The 22,927-nt window shown below is 45.4% G+C and overlaps 1 protein-coding gene across 1 annotated transcript; it reads right to left on the bottom strand.

The window, feature by feature from the left end:
* Positions 1–254: 254 nt before the first annotated feature.
* WNT9B (Wnt family member 9B) lies at positions 255–7,981 on the bottom strand. Its single transcript, XM_072885988.1, has 3 exons — positions 7,732–7,981; positions 1,652–1,917; positions 255–731 (listed from the first exon to the last, which is right to left on the bottom strand). Exons 1-3 carry the CDS (start codon positions 7,805–7,807, stop codon positions 255–257), a joined length of 819 nt encoding a protein of 272 aa, XP_072742089.1. The 5' UTR covers positions 7,808–7,981.
* Positions 7,982–22,927: the final 14,946 nt, after the last annotated feature.

The following is a 22,927-nucleotide window of genomic DNA, read 5'->3' as shown; positions in this document are numbered from 1 at the left end:
CTTCAGTGTTCCTGCTGTCCCCAAATTACCCCCACTCTCTGTCCCTCCTTCCTGATCTGGTACCTGACAAAACCTCTGGTTTTCACCCCTCATACAGGGCTCTCCCCGGATCAGAGGATCTCAACATTGAGGTAATAGGAGCACTGGACATTTTTGGTGCTTGCCTTTGCCCTCACCCCACAGCAGAGAATCATGTCTCTCTCCCTACTGCTTTCTTGTACTCTAGGACTTGTCTTGACCCTCTAGCACTGACTTTACTGCTTGCAGCTGTAGACCACCTCTTCCTGCATGCACTGTTGGCACTCAACATAGCAACACCACTGCACCTGACAGTGGCAAGAGAAGGTAACCAGCCGGCTCTGGGTGTTATAGCCTCGTCCACAGCACATGCTGTCACAGTTGCCTTCCCGAGAGCAGGTCCTCCCAGCAGTTCCCAGGGAGTATTTGCTGGGACGACAGAAACTGGGGGAGTCTTCCACATACACCAGGTCAGTAGAGCGGGGCGAAGCGGGGTGCTTGGGGGAATGGCTGTGTCTCTGTGGGCCAGCCAGCTCCGAGTGTCCCACAGCATCATTGGTGGTGCTGAAGACCTTGACGGCATCATCATAGCGCAGCTTCAGCAGTCGTCCAATCTCATGGAAAGGTGAAAGCTGTTTCCAGCATGTCCGGACAGCACATGAGCCGGAGACGCCATGGCACTTGCATGTGGTTTTGAGACCATTTTTCACAGCCTGATGAGGAAGAGAAGTGGTAGTCATTATGTGGTGGTCTGCCAGGACCATGAGCCTAATTCTGGGTGGAGGCAACACCTCAGATTGCAGACAGCCTGGAATTACTTCAGTTTTATTGGTATTATTCCTATTTTACAGAGGAAAAAGTGAAAAAAAGAAAAACAACAGAGGAATGGCTACAGAGTTGACTGGTGAGACAGAGAGTAGAAAGCCTGAATGAGGACAAATGGCTGAATACTGAAGCCAGCCAAATTCTTACTAAGCCTATTTGGAATAGCAGGAGTAGTCAACCATGAAACTGAGTATCTCCAGCATGGTGGAGGTACTCACCTTTGGTATATTCAAATCAAGCTAGTGCTCTAATCAAACAAGTAATTGGACTCAGTAAATGGAAAACAATGATAAGTCAGTAGCCTGTAATATACAGGCCAAAATGCTTGATCTAATGGTCTCCCTGACCCAAACTTGTGACATGACTAGTTCCATAGCAAATTGCCAGCAGACTCGTAATTGATCTCAAGAGTGTCAACCCTTAATCTGCTTCACATGTCCCACCAGCTCTGAAGCTCTAGCTGTTCTCAAAACTCCCTGTGGCCATGGCATAACTCGCAGAGTAATTCAGCCAGTGAGTTTTACAGCTGTTACCATGCTGCATATTGCTGTCATTCAGCCCCTGATACCACTAAAGGATACAGGATGCTACTCTGCCACTCAACATGCAACTCCTCACACCAGAGTTCAGGATTCTTTCCAGGGAGCTCTCAGTACCATAAGGTCCACGACACACCAGTAAACAGGTCTGGTTTGTGAGCAGGGGCAGTGAATACCCCTTTCACAAACAGCCTTGGCTGAAGATGGGTTAGAAGACTTGCATTGAGTCCTAACTTCTTTCTAGGCCTGCTGCTGCTGCAGCTCCTCACCTTGATGCCAACATTGGTGTTGTGGATGTCCACCTTGGCCCGCAGGTCTTTGCCAATCCTCTTCTGACCCAAGAATTTTTTCAGGAACTTGGTGCTGTATTTGAGGTTGTCTCCACAAACGCCCCATTGCCAGGCCTTGCGGTTCTCCAGGTCTGGGGAGTCATCGCAGGTGCAACGCTCCATGCGCCCAGCACTACATGCTCTGGCCAGGGAGTGGGTAAGAGCTGCAGAGGACACTGCATAGAGGAAGGCAGTTTCCTTAAAGCCTGCACAGGAGAAGGATTAGGAGAGGGTAGGAGCAGGAAAGGCAAAATAAGGTGTTCATGTACCTCACTGGCTCTCCTGACTGTCCATGAACTAAAACCAAGCACAATATTTAGAAATACAAAGAGACAAAACTCTTCCATTACCTGCACACCATTGCTAGCAGAGAATCTCAATATCATGTTTGAAGTAACTGGTGTAGTAACACCCCAGTCTCACCTGGTTGCTGTGACTGATTCAATATGGAGACAGGAGACCACTCATGAATCAAGGGATGGGTGGCAACAGCCAAACAGTCCTGGGAAAATATTCAACTGCAAAAAGCTACAGTCATGAAACTCTATTTGTCCTCATCCTCACCACAGAGCTGATAGGTGTGAATAGAGACTGTCACTGAAATCATGTTGTGTCTTAAAATCAGGAAATATTTAGTAGAGACTGAAAAAAATATTTTAAAAATCTGACCCGTTATTTTGAAATGTTTTTATCTGGGACTGTGTTGGCATAGTATAGTAGTATTTCATATGGAAACATCACAAGTAGTTTGATTAGGAAAGGTTCAGTGTTGAAGGACATCTTTGGCAAGAAGGACGAACTCTCCCACACGAGTGGCTTTTCTGACTTCCCTGTAAATTTTCTACTCCCAATGACTGTGGTGATGTTTTCTGAAGCTTTTCTCCTTTCTAAAGCAAGCTTCCCAGCTTGGCTACATTTGCCCTGAGGTATGTGACCATGACACACCATGACATTTTAACCAGGAAAGAAAGTACAGTGCCCAAATAGAAATTCAGTCTGAAGACATGGAATCAGATAGGAATGGGCATGTTGACATGGCACCCATGAGCTCCACAGAAGTTCCAGAAAACACTGATTGACACAAACCTGACCTAAACCCCAAAATATTTTGGTTTGATTATTTCTTTGGTCTCCTATTTAATCAGGGGAAAATCTTAACATTTCCTCCAGAGTTCATTTGCAGAAATTAAAACTATTAATAGGAAATTGCTTCACAAGTCCACAATTTAGGAACTAGAGCAAGGAAGAGAAAGACAGGTGACTGATCAATAGCTCAGAGTGCAGGAATGGATAAGATTGGCCAAAACAGAAACTTTTTGGTTTATGAAAAATAGAACACTTTCACATTGCATGGAAGGAAACACATTGAAGCAAACAAATATTCCACAATGGAAAATGCCAAATTTCCTTCCACATCAGAAGGAAACAAATCTGTTTCCCCCCAAAATGAAAGAGAGAAGGAGAACCGTAGAGACCTGATCTAGTCTGGCAGTTAGCCCTGCTTTGAGCAGAGGTTGGAGGGGACCTCTAGAATTCATCCAGTCCAACCTCAAAACTTTCCATCATTTTGTTCCCTCAAAGAATTCCCATCCAGCTGTAATAATAGATCAGACCACTGACTGCTGAGATCCGGGTGAAGTCACCGTAAATCTGACCAGAGAACAGGACAGAGTTCTTCTGATAGCTATCAGTGAGAAGAATGAAAAATTGACTAACCATGAACATAATGGAGAGGTTGCATTAGCAACTTCAATATAGACTTCATAGGAGCTTGTTAGAATTCCAGAATTTTAGAGGAAAGATCTAGAAACAGTATGGATGTGGATGAGATAGTCAAGAAAATGTGGAGGAGGTCAAGGAGCTCAGTAAACAAACTGCTTCCTACCTCACCATTTTAGTTCTGTATCACTGGGACAAGTAACTTGCAACTAAGCTCTCTGGTTGATGATGTTCTACAAAATCTCTCAGGGTACTGGAATAATAATGAAAAAATGTCACCAAATCCATCAAAAGTTTTGGAAAAGCTGATATGGGGCACAGTCAATACAGATTATGGATAGCAACATGTTGCTCACACATTTTCAAACACTGGTTAACCCAAAAGAAGGATATAAGAGAGGATAAAATACATTAGAGATCCTAAATCTGAAAAATAGTTCCAGTAGCTTACCAATTGCTTACCAGATACCCAATATCCTATCTGACATACTGATACCAGAAGATAGGAGAGCATTTTAGAAACACTGTTCCATACCATATAAAGCTAGCAGTACCAGTCAGCTCCACATACCCTGCTAAATCTGACTTTGTGGAATACCACACTGCTTCTGCTATTTCTGACCAGTGATGGTTTGGTTTCTTCTGTGGCACTCCACGTAAGTGCTGGCCAGATTTCAACCCACTTGAAATCAGAGACCATTGCTTGTGGTCAGGCCACTGCAGACAGCAGTAACTGAAGATAACGAGCATACTTTCAAATCGTCTCCTTCTTCTCCCCCCCTCCCACCTCCTTTTATGGCAAAGGTTCAATGTCACCAGGCTGCCAAATGCTTGTCTGAAAAGTCCAAGATGATTCCTTCTACTTTGTCCTAAGGGACTGATCACCATTCAATTGTTTAATTCACAAATCACATGAGTAAAGGAAAAACTGAATGGTCCTTAAGTCCTTGTGGAATAACATTTTCAGTAGGACATAGCACAAATGAGCAGGGATCAGCTCCAACGAACATGATTTGAGAAGATCTAAATGGAGGTTTCTCCATGTGTCCTGGGTATCTATCCTCCCACTATGTCAATGGAGCTCTTGTCACCACAGCCAATGGAGCCTGGACCCGATGCCCAGGCTGTCAGGGTCTGGTTTAGGGATGAGTCACTCTCCTGACCCTGTTGACTGAGTTGCCAGTGACTATAATGAAATCTTAAACACTCGATGCAAGGGAGAACATCTAAATGCAAATGTCTTTGCTTGTCAGTTTGGTTGGAAACATCGAGCACAGAGTTGAATTTCAAGATGTTGATTTCAAGATGAAGATTTCAAGCCAGCTCCCCCTGGTAGGACCTTGCACATGTCCAAGTCTTCCCCTGAGCTCTCTGGAATTATTTCTTAGCTCAGCAGCCTATAAATACAGAAAGACATTTGCTGCAATGGCAAGACACTGTTCTGTGGTGTGGTGTGCTCTAGACCACAAAGAAAACTATAATAGGAGGAGTTTAGCCATGTGGTGATTCTGCCAAAGGCAAGATGCTCAGGGTCAAAGATTTTTCAATGCTACAATAAAGATAGTGTGAGCATTTCAGAGCAAGTGGAAGATACATCTCTCAGAGTGGGGGGAGGAAGGGGGGAGGGGACAACACACCAAAAAAACAACAAACAAACAAACAAAAAAAGAGCAGACCAGAAAGCTATAGAATTGTAGAAAGATTTAGGATGGAAGCACTTCTCAAGGCCTTTAGTACAACCTCCTGCTGAAAGCAGGGCTAACTCCAATGCCAGATAAAGTTGCTCAGGGCTTTGTTTTGAGAACTGAGTTCTCAAAATCTCCAATGATGGAAATTCTACATCTCTAAGCCACCACTCCTGTGCTGTACCATTCCTAGTTCCTCATGACATCAATGAAACCACTGCTTGAAGGTCAAAGAATCTGACCAACGTGAAGCAAAGAAATGCTGGAGGGAAGAAATGATGGAGGGAAGGATTGTAGAGTGCTCATTTCTCAAGAAGGGTTTTTCTGAGTGGCTGGATCTGAGCTGTCATTGCTACAGGTATTTATTTTCCCCAAATCACCATGTTGTTTGAGATGAAATACTGCTTACCTGACCTCCAGCAGCAATTGACTGCCTTTATGGCACACCTTGGAAACCAAAAGATCATCATTGCTTTACAAACTTTATATAAAGACACCAACTGCCACCATGCTTGTAATGTCTGTCCAGAATAATTTTAAATCTACCTATTCTCATGGATTATTAAAGAAGCGGAGAAGGAATGCAGAAGGATTTTGTATGGATCAGTGAAGAGTAGTAGCCATAATAACTGATTGCCATAGTCATAGAAGGATTGTAGGTTATGCAAAAGGAGTTTCCCAGTTGTATCCAGAGGAGTGTCAATGTAAAACAACTAATGGTACAGACTGTGAAAATAAATCTGGCATTTCAAAAAGCAGAAAGCCCTTGGCATTTTTTTTACTTACTAAAAGTATGCAAATACAGGAAAAAAGATGTTGGCATCTGTAGAAGCAGGAAAAGCATAGGTGATCCAAATCAGTCACAGAAAATTTTCAGTTGTCACTGCAAATTAAGTGTGGCTTTTCACCTATTACAAAAATGAATCATCTCACTGGGACATGATCTTTTTTCCCCTCTTGCACTCAGAAGACCATTAAAGACCGTTAAAAAGTGTGTGTTTTTCTTTACAGTTTCTCTAAGACCATGGCAATATCAAATGATTTAATAATTTCTAAAACTCTTCATCACTACTTGGGTGAAAGGAGCATAGTCCATTGTCTGACCAAGAATTTCCAAGGCAGCAACAAAACAGCAGTAGGAATATGTGAGAAACAGATCAAAACTGGCAGCTGAAAGTGCTCATGTTCTTTGTGAAAGAAACTAACCTATTTGCAAGATAAAGGAAAATGAGAACTAATAATTGCTTCCAGCCAACTGTCCTTTCATATAGGAGATGTATATAGCATACTTTTCTGTATTAAATCATCATTTGATCCTTAAGATTGTGTAATAAAAGTTTTCAAACACTTATCCTCATCTGCCAAAACAGGTTTTAAATTACAGGTGATATTTTATTTTGTCAGTCAGGAGTCCATGGAAATGTTGAGGCATGCCACCACAAGATAATTAAATGTTTTCCAGCTATTTGAAGATGAGGATTATTCAATTGTCATTTTCAAGTTTTTTGAGGTTGATGAAGGTACAGATGTCAGAAAGTCACTCAAAAGGATCACAAACAGCTTCTTCCACAGTGTGCTAAAAAATTCACAATAGAGCCTTGCAATGAAGTAAATCTGATCTTGTATATGCTGGTTTACTAAAATATTAACTTAATATTTACGTTAATAACATCTGACAATTTTAAATTGAAATATTAAAAAGTTCCAATCCCAATGCTAATTAAAATTAACATTTTTAAGACATGAACTTACTAAACATTATCAAAGGACTGAAACTCAATAATACTGAAGACTGAAACTCAGTAAATGCTACTAAACGTTATTGAAGGGCTGAAACTCTCTAACAGGCTGGTCATGCACGTTTGGATGAAGACAGGTTCAGCAGAGTCTATGTGCATGCTCTGGGAACTTTTAGTAAGAAATAGTTTCAGGGTCTATCTTCATTCTATTTTTCTCAAACTCTTATAATTTAAAGGATTTACTATGCTCCCTCCTACCTCAGATACAGAATTTACAGAACATTTTCTTCCTCTAAAGCCTTCTGTGGAACAGAAGCCAGTGGCTCTTCTGTCCACTCTGTCTGAACTTCTGCAGAAACTCCAAATACCTGTGAGAGAGTCTTAGGAGATATTTGTAAACATGCACTGAAATGCCTTAATGCTGATAAATAGCTTTTTCAAACAGTAAATTAGGATTAAATTAGGTATCTGAGAACAACAGAGATTTACATATGAAAATATCCAAAGAGCTAAAAAGAGTCTTTTCTCAAAATGTCCCTTGATATAAAGCACTAACCCTTATTTTTCACAGTATCATCCCTGGCTGCCAGCCAAGGAAGATGGTCAGCCTAGGAAACTCTGGTCTTGGACAGAAATCCAGAAGCCAAGGGTGTGAACTTCCTTCTACTTTTCAATCCATGACAAATCGCACAGGAAAGATGAGGATAAGGAATATTTTGTGGCAAAAGGGCCCAAATTTCACAGCTCCCATTCCTAGGCAAAACAGGATCTCTGCACTCCATGGTTACTGCCCCACTTTGCTTAATTTGAGATGCATATTCCAGGGGCTACAGCACCAAGTGAGATTTTATACTGCAAACAAAAGACTACCTTGTACCTCGCTTCAGCAGGCTGGTCCGTCCCTCCAGGCTGCAATTCCAGCGCTCACTGCGAAACTGGTACTGGCACTCCATGATCCCAAGCCGGATGGCATCCCGCAAGGTCTCTGCCAAGCCAGGCTCCCTCCGGCAAAGCCTCTTCTGCTTGCGGGACAGCTTCAGCAAGTCACACTGCTTCACGTGGACCTTCCCCTGGGCAGAGTTTGTGGAGGGTCCCAGGGATGGGAAGTGGGTCAGAGCTTCTTTCCCGGTCAAGCTGCAAGAAAGCAGAAAAAGCAGTGAGTTATGGAAGACAGCAGTCATGGAAGAGAAAAGGTTATCAGAGGGAAGGATATTGAGAAAGTTGCTGGTCAGGGTACTTTACCAGCTCAGAAGATTAATCAATACAGATTGATTAGATCTAGTATCCCATCTCCACCACACACCAAGGCAAAGTAGCAGACTGTGGGGAGAAAGAAGAAACGCATGTGTGTTGTCACCAGCAACCTCAGGTGGGAAGTTTTCTCGACTTCATGAAGAGGACATGTTTACACTCCTGCAGTTTTGTTTCCTTCACAATATATTCACTGTCCCATACAGAGATTTGTTTTACTCAATGGTGCTGCAGATCACTGTGTGTTACAGCTCTGTGCTAATGCCATAAAGCATTAACAACGTCCTTTCAGGGTTTTGTGTGCACTGGGGCCATACCACTAGACATAGCTAGGAAAGACCAATAGGGACACATTATCAATGCCCATCTTTCTAGAGCAAGCACAACTTTTGCTGGAAAACATTTTCTCGCTGAAAAAAATACAGGAAAGGTCAACTAAAAATGTATTGCCAAATGCAATGTGTCTATATATGATTCAGCTGAAAAATGTTGCAAATTTTTGAGACAAATGGTTTCACTTTCCATGGCAAGACAATATTTTTCTTGCAAAATTTATCTCCCTTAATATCTTTAGGATGCTTGAAAATACACAGAAATTATTTTACATTGATGCAAGATTTGAGGGCTGCAGACAAACCGGGAAGAGTCATACATTTGCACAACACTGATCAGGAGTGCCACTCCTGATTACCAAACAGGTAAGAATCACAGAGTGCATCAACCCCCCCACCCCGAAAAATACCAAAAACAGACAGATAAATGGAAACCCCCTAAATCTTTACATTTGGACACATCTCAGCCCCAACATTAACATCTGCAGATTATGCCTCCCCTCCCCCAAACCCCATTGTTTTCTTTGCAAGTCCATAGGTAGTTCAACATGGACAAACAGATGAGCCAGTTCGTTCTCGTTCCTCTCCCCCAGTCAGGCAAACTAGGCTATGCTGCTCCACAAAGTACGTGTGGCAGTCAGACAAGCAAAGCTGGATAGGGAGGGATGCAATCAGGAGCAATCTCTTAAGCACGTCTACAAAGACTATCTGGCTGCTGGCACCCCCACCAGCAGTGCAGTGACTCTCCATCATCTTCCCTGCACAGCTCAATGCTTGAGCAAACCGAGCCAGATGGAGATGGACACCAGTTAGCAGGTTGGTACAAAGGCAAACAAGCAATTCCTCACAGTAGTGTAGAAAGTGAGATTCTTCACCTCTGTACCATTATTAGGTTCCTTGTAAAAGCATGGCTCTTTCACAGCTCTATTATCTGACCAGGTCTGACTGGTCATTTCCAGGTGTTTCCTTCTGCACAGCAAATTCCAGTCTGTGGTGGCAGAGAGAGAAGAGGAAAGTCTGTGCCAGTGAACATGACAAGTGTCCACGCTCTCTACCACACTCCAGTTCACAAGCAAAGAATTTTAACTGATGGAGGTGACCAAGATGAGACTTACCTGGCTCCACAAAAGACAGACATTTCTAACACTCAACTGTTCAAGTAAGACCATATTCTTATAAGGGATATAATCTTCATTATGGAGGACGCAAGTCAAGCACTGCAGCTGTGATTTTAGTTCTCCACATACTTCATGGACATCTATTTCTGAGCTAGTTGTCTAGATCTCTCTGTAGTCAATCTAGTCTATCCAGGCATGGGAGTTATAGCACAATTCAGCTGACCTAACCCCACAGTACTTCTGCATTCATTCTCACAGTGGCCTACAACCTCCAGATGCACCCACATATCTGTAATTAGGAATAAGTGTGATTAACTAACACACGGAAATCATCCAGAGACCTGCAAACTAACAAAGAACCAAGGAATCATTGGGAATCACACAGCAAGGGTTAAACTTTAAAAACCAAGTGGGTGAGAAGAACCTCTTAATCCCATTGTCACTGCTGAACTGTGGGACAGAAACAAGAGATGTTCCAGTGAGAGCCAAGAGATAAACAGGCAATACTGGAAACAGAGACAGATATTTGCAGCCAGGTTCAGCCCAAGAAACTGGAAGTAACAGAGCTTGATGAGCTTCAGAGAGCAATTCAGACTGCACAGTTCAAAGCCCTATCTGGCACCAAACACTGCACAGAAAGGGCAGCAACAGCTGGTGCGCAAGAGACATGGCAGTCCTGAGCTGGAGGAACTGTGGTAAGGGACACAAGATTGACCCAAGTGGGTGAGACCAACCCATGGTGAGCACTCTTGACTGCTTTGCCTGACTCACTGGGGTGCTTAAAAACCAATATACATGTTCACTGGAGTTATATTTCCCTGGGTGCATAAGCACATGCTCTGCACAAGCTCTGAAGATCAAGAATATCAAGGTATGCCAACTCCAGCATGGGCAGGGAGAGGCTTAGATGTCAACAAAAGTCTGAATTCTTAGGGATATTCACGCTGTACCTAACTCACTGGGACAATGCTGGGTTCAAGAAGAGGGGTTGCTATCACATCAGTTGCGGGAGGAACAACACTCACCCAGAGAGTCAGAGACCTGGACTTTGCTTGGTAGTGGGATTCCAGCACTCACATCCCAGGAAAGTGCACTCATCAGGAAGTTAAATGTCAGATGTGGTTATTCTCCATTTGCCATGCAGTATCTGTGCTCCCATGCAGCAAAGCTTCCCAAGTTCATGGCACAGAGAGAAGAAATAAGAAAAAGGGAACTGACACCGGAAAGAAGAGTTTAAGAGCCTTATATAACAACACTGAATTTGCTCACTGCTGGAAAGCCACATATGCAATTTTACTAAGCTCCTGAATACCAAGCTACTGATTGTCCACATACCAACAGAACTACCACCCATGCCAAGCATCCTAACTCCCAAAAATCCCTTCTCAGAACAAAGACAGCTCCCCTCCTGCCAGTCTCCATCCTCATTTTAGTGTCCTCCATCCCAGCTAAACTAGCATTGATCCCTTGTCAGATATTTTTGAGACACCAGTAGTAGCTTCACTGACTATTCAGACTGTCATCTTCTTCCTATGAAAGACATGACCAGCTCTCAGGCCTTCCCTTTCACAGGAGCTTCAGAAGCAGCAGGAGCTCCAGTGTAGAGGCTTGGTGGCTCTGTTTCCAAAGGAGTCAATAGCATGACCTCAACTGGGGACAAAACAGAGAATTGCAAAGGTAACTGCTCATTTTTTGTTCTGGTCATTATACATGCTCATCCAGAGGGGCTAGGATATTGGCTTAAAATCCATTAATCCCTTCTCATGGGAAAAGATATAGTAGACAGTGCTTTAGTCTAGTGGTAAACAGCAAAGCAAGACCCATAAGATGAAAGCTAAAGCCAGAACTTCAGACCTTAAGCAGACACAATTTAACTAAGGGCTGTTGAGCTTCCCCAGGTTTGTCAGGGGCTTTCATGCATTTCCTCAAGTAGCAACTGTAAAGTCAAGACTGTGTGCTCTTCTGTAGCTCAGTGGATGTCAAAGTATTCACATCAGAGTGCTGACTCAGGAAGAAAAACGTGGTGCAAAAGATATTGCTTAAAACTTCATGAGTGTAAAAGGGAGAAAAGGTGGCAAATGGATCTTCAAATTTTTATAAGACATGTGATGATCTACACAGCACAGGAGAGACCTGTACCAGGCAAGCTGTTAGAAACTCTAAGAAAAGAGTAGAATTAGTGGGCATAGATTAAATACAGAACAGGGGAGAAGAGTCAACACAGCTTCTGTAGAAAGTAGTCATGCCTCATAAACCTACTAGAGGTCTTTGAAGGAGTCATTGAACAGAAGGACCAAGGATAAGCCATATGCTACAGTCTACTTGGACTTGTAAAGCTGACAGATTTCCAAAATAGCTTGTGTATGAAGACAAATAGATAGACTGGATATCTTCCACAATTTCCACTAGGAGAAAAAGGAATACTAGGAGAACATAGGGTTGTAAAATCATGACTGACGTGCAAGTGAGTAAAGAAAGATTATTCCTACCTCTAATATACAAGAACCAAGGGGACTTATATTAACTTATTAATTGGTAGACTAAAAATAAATGAAATGGGGTACAGAGGCTGTAGTTAAACTTCCAGCCCTTCTTAATGCAGGTATGCTAAAGTATACATGCATTCATACAAAACCATGGAAGAAAAATTCATAAGGGACCATTAAATACAAAGATACTTCAACACAGGAAATTCCTGAGTGCAGACTGTCAGAAGCTGGAGAGTATTCTGACACAACATCACTATCTGCTATCCTATTCCTTTTTATGCTTTTCCCTTCATGCTTATTATTACCCAATGTTGAAACTAGGTTGTGAAGCTACATGAACCTTTGGTCTGACACAGACCAGCTGTTCCTATAGTCTTGGACAGGTATTATCTCAAGGATCTCCGATGACCCACCAGTGGCCAATGAGATCTGGGAGAAAGTGGTATTGCCATTCTCCAGACCCTGAAGGATGTTGGATGTTAATATTTGTGGAAAACTCAAATAGGATAATGACAGGCACCATAAAAACAACCTTTGAAGAATTTGATTCTATTTTCAGAGCAATCTCAATAGTGCACAGCAAATACAGCATGCAACCACACGCAGAGCAAAGATACCAAGTCTAATTCATCTTTTACACTATGCAAAGCAAAAGCTTCATGGGAAAAATGCTTTCTAAAATTGGATCCAGCAATACTTTAAATTCTAACAGAGGTAATACAGCATCCTACACAAATAGCTGGTTGCACAGGCAAACTTACTTAATACTTTTTTTATTATTATTTGTGAATTTCTAAAGTTGCAACATGCAAAGTAACTTGGTTTTCCTCTAGAAATGGAGGATGAAAATAACCAGATGGAAATAATGCATTGAGGAGTAAACAAAATAAGCAGGAAATTGGTTAATCTAAGACAAGTGACTAAAGCTACCTGGAATATACCTTTCTGTGCAAGTCTCCCTCACGCAAACTATCACACTCGTTACCTAACACATGTGAATGTCAGCATGAAAAAATTATAACGCTGTGCTTGGAGGGTCCTACAGAGATCAGGATTCATTACATAAGATTGGTGCACAGCCACAGCTCTCAAAACTAGTGTCTCACATAACTTTCAATTTAGATAAGCAGGCAGAGAAATTAAAGGAGTTACCCAAGGTCATGCAGTTGACCAGTGGCACAGCTGGGAGCAGAAGCCACTCTCAGAGTCATAACAGACACAGCTAAGATTACTTATATGAGTAGAGGCTTGCAGGCTCTGACTATATTAACTATAACTGTGTTTTGTTAGGGTAAAACTAACATTTGATCAGATCAAGATCACAGTATGAGAACATTCTTACAAGATTAAATATAAAATATGCAAATATTTCCAGTTAGGCAAACTGCACATCGTTTTTAGATGATTTAGAGTTTATTATCTACAGATCATACGGCAAAAAAAGTAAACTCTTTGAATTAATGCACACCTGCTAGCAATCTGAAAGAACAATAAGGATCTCAAACTTTTATTTCTCTCTACTTTTCTGTCTAAGCACTTCGCTAAATTCATCTATTTCCTTTAATCTCCTTCCAGCCACATTCCAGCTGCTTAAGAGACTTTTAATGAGAGCCTGTTCCTGTGCAATGCCCAATGTCCTCTGGATCTGAAAGGTCTTAAAAACCCCTAAAAATATGCCTTTTCTACCTCTCCCAAGTAAGGAGAAAAATCAAAGGGAGCCACAACAGTACTCCATATCTGATTTCACAAGCCTTTCATGTTCCACAGAAATATCTACACCCCACAGATAGCTGCAACAAGCATTCAGGAAAGGCTAAGAGAATATGGGACAATGACAGATCAAATCAAGGCCACTACAGTGCACAATGGGTCCTCAGCTTTCCTCTCTCCCTGGCAGCTCAGTGGAACAGAGTTTTAATCCTTTCAGAAGCAACACTATTTAATCCTCAATATTTGTCCCTGGACAAATGGATGGCCAGCAGCACTGTGATACTGTCTTGACTAAATGGGATCGTCTCCCATGCTTTGTACCACCCACTGTCTACACAGAAGGTGGCAGAAATCCCCAAAGCAGCATCTCAGGATAAACTATTGATCTCAAAGGTTTTTTTACTTTTCTCCATCAGAGTTGTCATTTCAGACCCTCTGGGAGGTGTTTTTATACCTGTTATCCTCTGAGTTTTCTGTCAAGCTTTCTGTTCCTCACAAAGAAAAAGAGCTTGAATTAGAAATTCAGGTGAGGTTTAAGGGAGGTTTTGAGTTGGAATCCTTGGAAATGGGCTTTTCTGCTTGCTGCAAACCCTTTTTGGGAACAGCAACAGATGATGTGTCCAGATACAGATTCTGTTTTTAAAAAGAGTTCTCCACAGGCAACAGCATATAAAAATCTTACATCAGAAGAGCTGGCTGTTTTGGGATGAGAGGTTTGTGTAACCTGTTGTGAGGATTTAGCTGGGAATCGTTGCAATTAGTGCCTATGCACCGGTTGACTTGCGTCACTCTAACTGCACTGGGTTCTTCATTCTTATCTGCTCTGGGCTCCCACAGTCTGGGCATACTTGGTTTAAATCTTTCCACCTCTCAACTCAATCATATGAAATATCTCCATGTAGCTCTTGCTTTCAGGGGCAGTGTACTCCCTGCTGCTGACTGTCCAACCCAGGCCAGCAGTCCGGTCAGTCATTATATGAGAGATCAGATTTTCGGTCTAACTCTGGACTGGCCACATTCCCTGGAGTGTTCCCTACATGAAACACTCAACACCCAGTGGGATGATGTTTTAGAAAATGTGATACCCTGAGATAGCGACTAAAGAGAATCTGGGAACTGAAGATAATCAAAAAGCATCTGTGAAAAGCCTTACCTATTCAATGCATCTGTAGTCCCACATCGTCTCTGCTGTGGCAATTACTACAGACTCCATCTACAGACTCCATCTTTTCAGCTGAAAGTTGCCTTCCCTCTCCGTTTCTGCTGTCTTTCTGCTAATATACTCTTTTTAAATATCCCGTTATTCTGTGTGACTGACAATGCAAAAAAAGATACTGTAGCCCTCCTGATATACTGTACTTTGAGGAATGGTTATCCAAACTGTAAGTAATACAGGCATTTAATTTATCAGCTCAACAGGAAGAGAAACATCTTCAGAAATCTTTCCAGGAGTGCTCAGAACTGGACAGCAGAGTCTCTATTTGTAGTAGATTTGGTCCATTAGATTTATCAGGGAAAGGCTGCAATAACAGTTACCAAAGGAAACTTAGGAATGTTGGTAACTGGGCTAACTGGATGAAAACCAAAGCTTACTTGACATCTCTAGAAAGATACAGGTACTTATGTTTACATTAAGATGTCATTTGACATGTTATGCTGTTTTCAAAACTATGCAAGCCCAAGCTTCAACAGACCTGCAAGTCACATGTTGGTTTTACTCTCTAAGGGCCAAAAAAAAATTCTTCCATCACGAGATGGGCAACAGTTGTGCCACTGACTTTGATGGGAGCAGAATTAGCAGTAAATACAGAGGACACAGGTAGGCTGAATTAAGGAGCCGTGAATCAAGACAGCACATCATGTGAAATTCCAGGAAGCCTGGCGCCTCTGTACCTACCACAGGTATTTCAGGACGAGTTATAAAGAAATGCTCCAGCAGATCTGGCTGCCCACACAGCACAGGCCAAACTGGCCCATGAATGAGACATGTTGCAGCCTGCTCCCTGGAGGTCTCCCCATGGGAAGGCTTTAATCAAGTTTGTTGCTTCTGCCTACCTAACAACATCCTACCTGAGGTGGGTCTCTTCTGAATTCTGCCCTGACCTAATTCTAAGAAGAGACCCTCTTAGACCCTGTGAGGAGCTCTTTGCCCTCCAATACCTCCCAAACTACTTTTCACTTTGTGAAACACAGCCCCTAAGAAGGCAACAGGAGGCTGAGAGCTTTCAGTGAGGTCTAGAGAGACTCCCACCCACCCAAGGAGCTGTACATCCTGAAAGAAAACGCATGGCTAAGACAAGGAAGCTTACAGGCTTCCACCTTACAGGAGGCTGCAGCATGAGGGAAGATTGAAGCAAAGGTCAAAACAAAACAAGCAAGGGAGACAGCCACTCCTGGATTCCTGCATCTAATGAGCCAGGCAAGCCCAACATAACCTGAACAACAGCCGGACCACATTTCATGCAGAGCTTATTTTCTCCTCCTCTCTTAAATGTAGGCTGTAATTTAGCCCTCTCTGGACCCAGCACTGGCGGTTCAAGGTCTATTCAAGCATAGCCAATGCACTGACACCAGATAGCCAAACAACCCCAGATACTGGGAATGTGGTCTTCCGAGATCTGCCCACAGATGCCATTATTTCTCCCTTGTAAGGCTCTGTTCACTCTGGCAAGACTGCATTTTGTATATTTATAGGTGATCTTCGTCTTTCCCGGGCCCTTGGACTATTTTTGCTGGACTACTCTGTACACTTCTTGCCTTACCTTTGTCCTGATGGAATCAAACTTGGTATTTTCTTCATCATCAACCAGCAATACTTCACGTTTGCAAAAGCCACTGTACACAACAGAAAGGACTCAGGTCCTCTCTCTGCAGGTAGCCACCCAAAAGCCTCCTTCACTTTTTATTACATCTTTGCAAGGTTTTCTCAGTTAAGTGTTTGGAAAGCAAAGATCTGGCTCATGTGCCTAAGTGTCTCCTATTCAGCAAAGCTTAGAGGTAGACTGCTGAACCAGGGTCTAGGTGCCCCTCCAATTCAGTAGTAGTTTGGATGTGAGATTATTTTTCTCCCAAACTGACCCATATCAAGCATTCACATCAGGACTTCTAAAATATTCAAGTTCCTCTGTAGTCTATTGACTCCAATTTGTATTTGAAAGCACCCATGTATCACATTATTAATTATCATCAAACACTCACTGAGTTCCTAGACTTTAGTTTCCTTCTTGTATTCCTTCTTGTGATTTTTAAATGAAGATGTGAGAATACGTGGGACATGCCTGTGTCAAACCTCTCAAGGAAAAAAATGCTAAAAAGTGAAACTACAGCCTCAGATCCTAAGCTATGCATCATCGAAAGGCATCACATCCAGATTTCATATGCCCAGAAAGCAGCTCATACCAAACAGATCATTGTCACAAAATGAAGAATCATTCAGGTTGCTTTAACAACAGAGTCCAGCTTGAGCAATAGTCAGTAACTGCTTTGTGTTAGTTATCCGAAAGGGAAGCACAAATACATTCACTTCCACTGAATACAACCATGTGCACGTGCCCCTGTAACTGGAAAGCCAAACACCCACCACAACCCAGCTCCTTTAGAGAGTATGTGTATATACATGCTGTGAATGACCAAGAAAGGTAGAGCCCTCCCCCGTCAGCAGGTGGTTAGATATGAGTTAGACTAAATGATACAATTAATGAACTTCAAATCCAGCTGTTTTAAGGAAGCTTTCCAACAGAAATGAAACACCAGTCATTGTCCTAGGTAAGCGGTGCCAAGCCAGCAGACACTTGCAAGCAAATGTAGGCAGAAGTGTCTGCCATGTGATGGGAGGATCGGTAGAGAGGGACCAAGACCCTTCACAAGTGTAAGTCAGCACAGATCTGTCCGGAGTGTTACAATCACTCACAGCAGTGTCTGAATGTATTAATGTTTATGTCTCTCCTGCATTCACTGTGATATATGAACAGCTCTGGTTACCGTAAGAGAGTCTGAAAACCTGTCTGAGAAGCAGCTTACTCAGAAAACAAAACAAAACAAAACAAAACACTTCTTCACGGGAAATTCTGCATTGATCAACCTGTTAAAAACCCATCTTCACCTTTAACCCAAGAAAACTAAAATGTAAGGGGCAAATGTAAGGGACACGCACCCAGGGACAATTGTGCCCAAGTGATCCTGCGCAGTATCCCAGGCTGAAGCATCAGCCCTATCCCTCTGCGCCCAAGCACACCCTCTGTCCCTGCGCTGGCTTTAAGTTCCCGCTGCCCCGTGGAGCCCCGCAGCACCCGCCTGTCACCCACACCTCTCTGCTGAGCCCTGGCTCCCTCTGCCAGCCCTCTCCTCCCACCTTCTTCCCTCTCCTCCCACCTTCTTCCCTCCAGGGAAGCAGCCTGGAGAGAGGTATCAAAGTCAGCAACTGTTCGGGGCTAATTTCACATCCTGAACAGAAACGGAGCATAGTTCAAGGAGTATAAGAAAGCCAGTTTTTCTCCCTATTGCTCCCAGCTAATAGCATCTTCCACTCCGTTTCTCCGTCCCACCCTTGCACACGTCGATCCTCCCCCCGCGTCCGCTTTCTCCGGGGTGCCCGGGGGCACGGCGGGGGTTCCTGCCGACACCCAGCACCCTCGCCCCTTTCTCCCACCGCTCTCCCCCGCAACGCCCCGCCGGCCGCAGCGCACGGGGCCGTCCCCGCGGTGCCAGTGCTGCCCGGCCACTGCGGGGATGCGCCGGGCGCTGCAGGTGCGCGGCCCGGCCGGGACCCCCTCCCGCACCGCCCCGGGCTCCGAGCGGCACCGGGCCGCTGCGCGCCGGCCAGGACCTGCCCAAGGGCCGAGCAACCCCGCGGAGAATCCGCGCCTCCTCTCAGCAAAGCACCCGCGGAGAATCCGCGCTCTCTCCCGGGGTCCCCGGCGCTGCCCCGCGGACCCTGCGCGCTCCCTCCCGGGTCCCCGGCGCTGCCCCGCGGACATTGCGCGCTCCCTCCCGGGGTCCCCGGCGCTGCCCCGCGGACCCTGCGCGCTCCCTCCCCGGGCTGCCCCGGCGCGGAGGCGGCGTCAGGGGCCGAGCCCCGCGGGCGGCGCTGACCCGAAGTAGGCGGTGGCGGGCGGCGGCAGCGGCAGGAGGAGGAGGAGGAGGAGGAGGAGGTGGAGGATGCGGCAGAGGGCGGCGGCGGAGCGCATGGTGCCGGGCAGTGCCGCTCCGCTGCTCGCTGCGCGGCCGCCCGGCGCCGCGGCTCTTTAAACGGGAGGCGGGGCGGCCCCCTCCTCCCGTCCCGTCCCGTCCCGTCCCGTCCCACAGCCGCCGGCGACGCCGTGGCGGACGGCGCCGGGCACCCCCGGGGCTCCGTGGGGACCCGCCGGCCCCTCGAGCCCTCGGGCATTACCGTGCCAGATCGCGTCCCACCAAGTCCCTCCATCCCTGCGGGTCCGAGGGCAGCCCTTGGGGCTCTGTGGGCTCGCAGACCACGGCAGGGCATTGGCAGATTCCATACCAGGCTCCGGGATGCTCGACGGTGCCATATGGAATAATAACGGTGGATGCAGCAGGGGAACATCCCACTTCCAAGCCTTACCGCTGCCTTTGGTGGTGCAGCACGGCTGCAGGCAGCTGTTTGTGCAGGGAAGTGAACTGCTGCATCAAGGAAAAGATGAAGAAGAACCTGCTGTGCCCAGGCACCCGGCATTCACCCAACACATTCCTTAAACTGCTTGGGCTCACTGCCAATGGCTCTAATGTCCACAGACGTGGCAGGTAGATCCCAACACATGGCCTGGAGCATGCTCCCACAGATATGGATAACCAAACATGCATTGCACAAACAGACATCTCATAGAAATGTTGGTGGGAAGGATCCTTTGGAGGCCTTTAGACCAACCTCCCATCCCGAGACAGAGTGTTGTCAAATCTAGATAAGGATGGCCATGACTTTGTCCTGCAGACCTCCAAGGATGCAGATCCCCACACCTCTCTGGGCACTTGTCCTGTGGATGCACAACCCTCCAGGGAAAGGACTGTTTAATGCCCAGCCTGATCCTCCCGAGTACAATTACACAAACTTTCATAGAGGAACTCAGCAACAAATTTCCAGAACCCAGTAGTGGCCACTGGGACAAATGTTAGGAAGGTGCAACCCTTATGCTCTGGAAACACTCCCATAAAATCAGAGGACTATGGAGACACATGTGTGTCAGGGCTCTAGATCGGCACATAGCCAGATACAGAGATCTGAAACCAATCTACCCAGCCAATAAATGAGAATGGCAACTTTGCCAAGCTGGTGCTGCACTGCTGCATTTCACACCCTCCTCCATCAGGTTGTGTATCTGGGAAGTTTGCTTTGCAAACAGTGTAAAGGTGTGTGCAAGGCTGTGAACTGCAGCACTTCCTAGTGACAAAGAACTCCAACTGAATCTGTAATTACTCCCATCCCTGCAGCAATATCCTCAAATGTCCATGATGGGGAGGGTACTACTGAGACCTGTTCTCTACTACGGAGACCAGTGTTGTTCTCCAGTATGTACTTGGGCTTCTTCCTTTTGTTTTCCTACATAGGGGCTCATGGCACCTTCCCAGGGCAGAGCATCTCTATAACCATGCCTCTGCCTGGATGACAGAAATGGGCTATCCCACCTCCTGCCTGCACAACCCTGCTGCAAGGACTGGTGATTTTAGGAGAGGGATTAAGGTAAGTAGGGACAACATCAACAGTCACCATCTCACACCAGTCCTACTACAGTAAAATAGAAAGACCTGCTCTCCTTCCATGCTCTGTCTTGAACCACAGAGGCACAGGAGGTTGAATAGGGTTGTTGTTTGGGAAGGGAAGCGGAGGAAGGTATCTGGCTGCATGTCAGAAAAGTCTGTAGCTTCATGAAGGAGGTAAGATGGGAGTCTCAGATACCATGAAAAATCGGGTGAAGAAGGGCAACCCAACTGTCTTCACCTCTTACAGAGCTCCCCAACACCTAGTACTCCTCACTGTCCTAGGATACTGCTGACTCCTCACAGCCTTCCCTTTGAACCTGCTCTGCTGCAGCCTCAAATCTTAACCTTGTTTCCCAAATATTCAAGGAGCAGCAAAATTCCATTTTGCCTACCCCTCTGAGAAGCTTTTCTCCTTTTCTGCTCTTGGCAGGGCTCATGAGGTACAACATAAAGACTTGCTGATTTTGTTACCACTGTTTAAGGGTGTTTGCATAAGAATGTCTTCTGATGCTATTTTTCACCAAATTCTATAGGAATGACTGGGAGTGGGGGGTTGCTTTTGATAACCCTCTCATTTCTTGACTCACTTCTGGCTACCAAGACAGCATTCAGAGGATACAAGCCTGGGCATCAAGGATGCATGGATATTAGTATTTGCTGAGAGCACATCAGAGAATACAATTCTGTATCTGGGAATATTCTTCAGATGTAGTCTTCAGCCACAGTGCCAAGATGTCCCCAGCCAGACACCACCAGACCATGGGAGCAGTTCAGGGAGAAGACAGCCACCTGCCTCCAAATCTGAGAGTGGAAACACATAGAGAACACCACACCATGCTCACCAGTGTCACAATCAAGTCTTGATGTCTTTGGCAAAGATGGCTACAGTGCAGCCTCTGCAGTCCTCCTGCTTGGACTTGCTCTCCAAATTCAGGTGCTCTGGTGCACCAGAGTCCCAAACCCTTGAGTACTAAAGCAGCCAAGGTCCTTTCTCCCAGACTCTCAGGGAAACTGTGACACCATTAAGCCACTCCTAGGTGCTCAGCACTGCCTGTAGCCCTCAGTGTATCAGAGGAGCTATCTGGATGTTCGTTCACTGTCCTGCTTCAGTCCAAGTGAACTGGCTTAGGGAAGTCCACTTTGTGAACACTGGTGGACAGAGCAGAGTTCATGCAGCACCTCTGCCAACAGATCAAAGGGAGCAGGAGGGGTGGTGGCTCCTGGACAAAGCTGTGGCAGATGAGGTGCTTCTAGTAGTTCTGGCAGTTCTTGGAAGTCCAATACTGCTCTGCCCAACACACAGAGAGAGCTTCTCAGGCATGCCATAAGCCTAGTAGAGGAAGGAAAGAGGCACAGACCTCATAAGGCTATGCAACCCCAGAGGGACCTGCTGAGGAAGGATGAAAAGGACTGGCCAGGATCCAGGCAATGAAGTGCCAGCAAAAGACTGTTATGTGCTGATGTATGAATCTTTCAATCCTAGACAGAGAATACATAAGGAAAGACCAGCTTACTGAGGGCTGCCAAGGGAGGCAGGCAAGCAGTGGTGGGGAAGAGGACACCTCTCTTGGGCCTCCTGGAAAGCGTCTCTGATGTGAGGAAGGCATCTTCCCATACAGTTTGGAGGCCAGATTTTCACATCTTTGACAGTATCTATTTATATTGGGAGAGTTACAGTTGGCAGAAGACATTTTGCCTTCTGGCTGGTGTGAAGGAGGGAATTTCGAATGGTATGTACGCATCTGGGGAGGAGGTGGGAACTATAGGCAGATGGAGGGAGCAGCCATGCTTCATGGTGTTAGAGCAGACATAAAGTCACAGCTGACTGTGCACATTATGGTCCTGCTAAGGCAATGTCCACAGTGAAGAGCTGTCAGGAGGAAAGGACAAGGTTCTGGGCAAGCTGAGCACGCTCTGATGCCCTGGAGGAGGTCTTTCATGTAGGCACCCTGTCCTTCTTGGTCCTGCCCCCTTCTGCCAGCAAAGGTAAACCTGAGAGAGGTGGTGAGCTAAGGAAGGACAACTCTAGCTGTACCTATTGCTTTTCTCATCCCAAGCCACAATGGCAGGACCACTGGAGATTAAGGTGGTGGCAGGAGGTGTCAAAAGGACAGCATGGGGGACAACATGAGAGGTCATCTTGTCCCCAGACCTCACTTCCTTCTTGGCTTATTGGGGAGCCACTGTAGCAGGGCTTCTTCCCATAATTTCTGTCTAGGGCATGAGATGTGAGAGAGCCAAGCATGGGGAGGGAAGGTGCCTCATGCAAGGAGTGAGGAGTACATTTGTAGACATGCTCTTGGGGAAAAATGCAATGAACCTACAGGAGTTTGGTTGATCAGTGAAGAGCTGGGTCAGAGGGAGGATATAGTGAAGAATAAGTTGGTGTCTGAAGCAGAGAAGAAGATGTCAGGAGAGACATTGGGCAGACCTGGAGGAGGACAAGTTGGTGGTGGAGGTGG

The sequence above is a fragment of the Ciconia boyciana genome, chromosome 22 (assembly GCF_034638445.1).
Source record: "Ciconia boyciana chromosome 22, ASM3463844v1, whole genome shotgun sequence".
Taxonomy (NCBI): domain Eukaryota; kingdom Metazoa; phylum Chordata; class Aves; order Ciconiiformes; family Ciconiidae; genus Ciconia; species Ciconia boyciana.
Note: the sequence above shows the minus strand (reverse complement) of the source record. Positions and strands in the feature narration are given on the sequence as shown.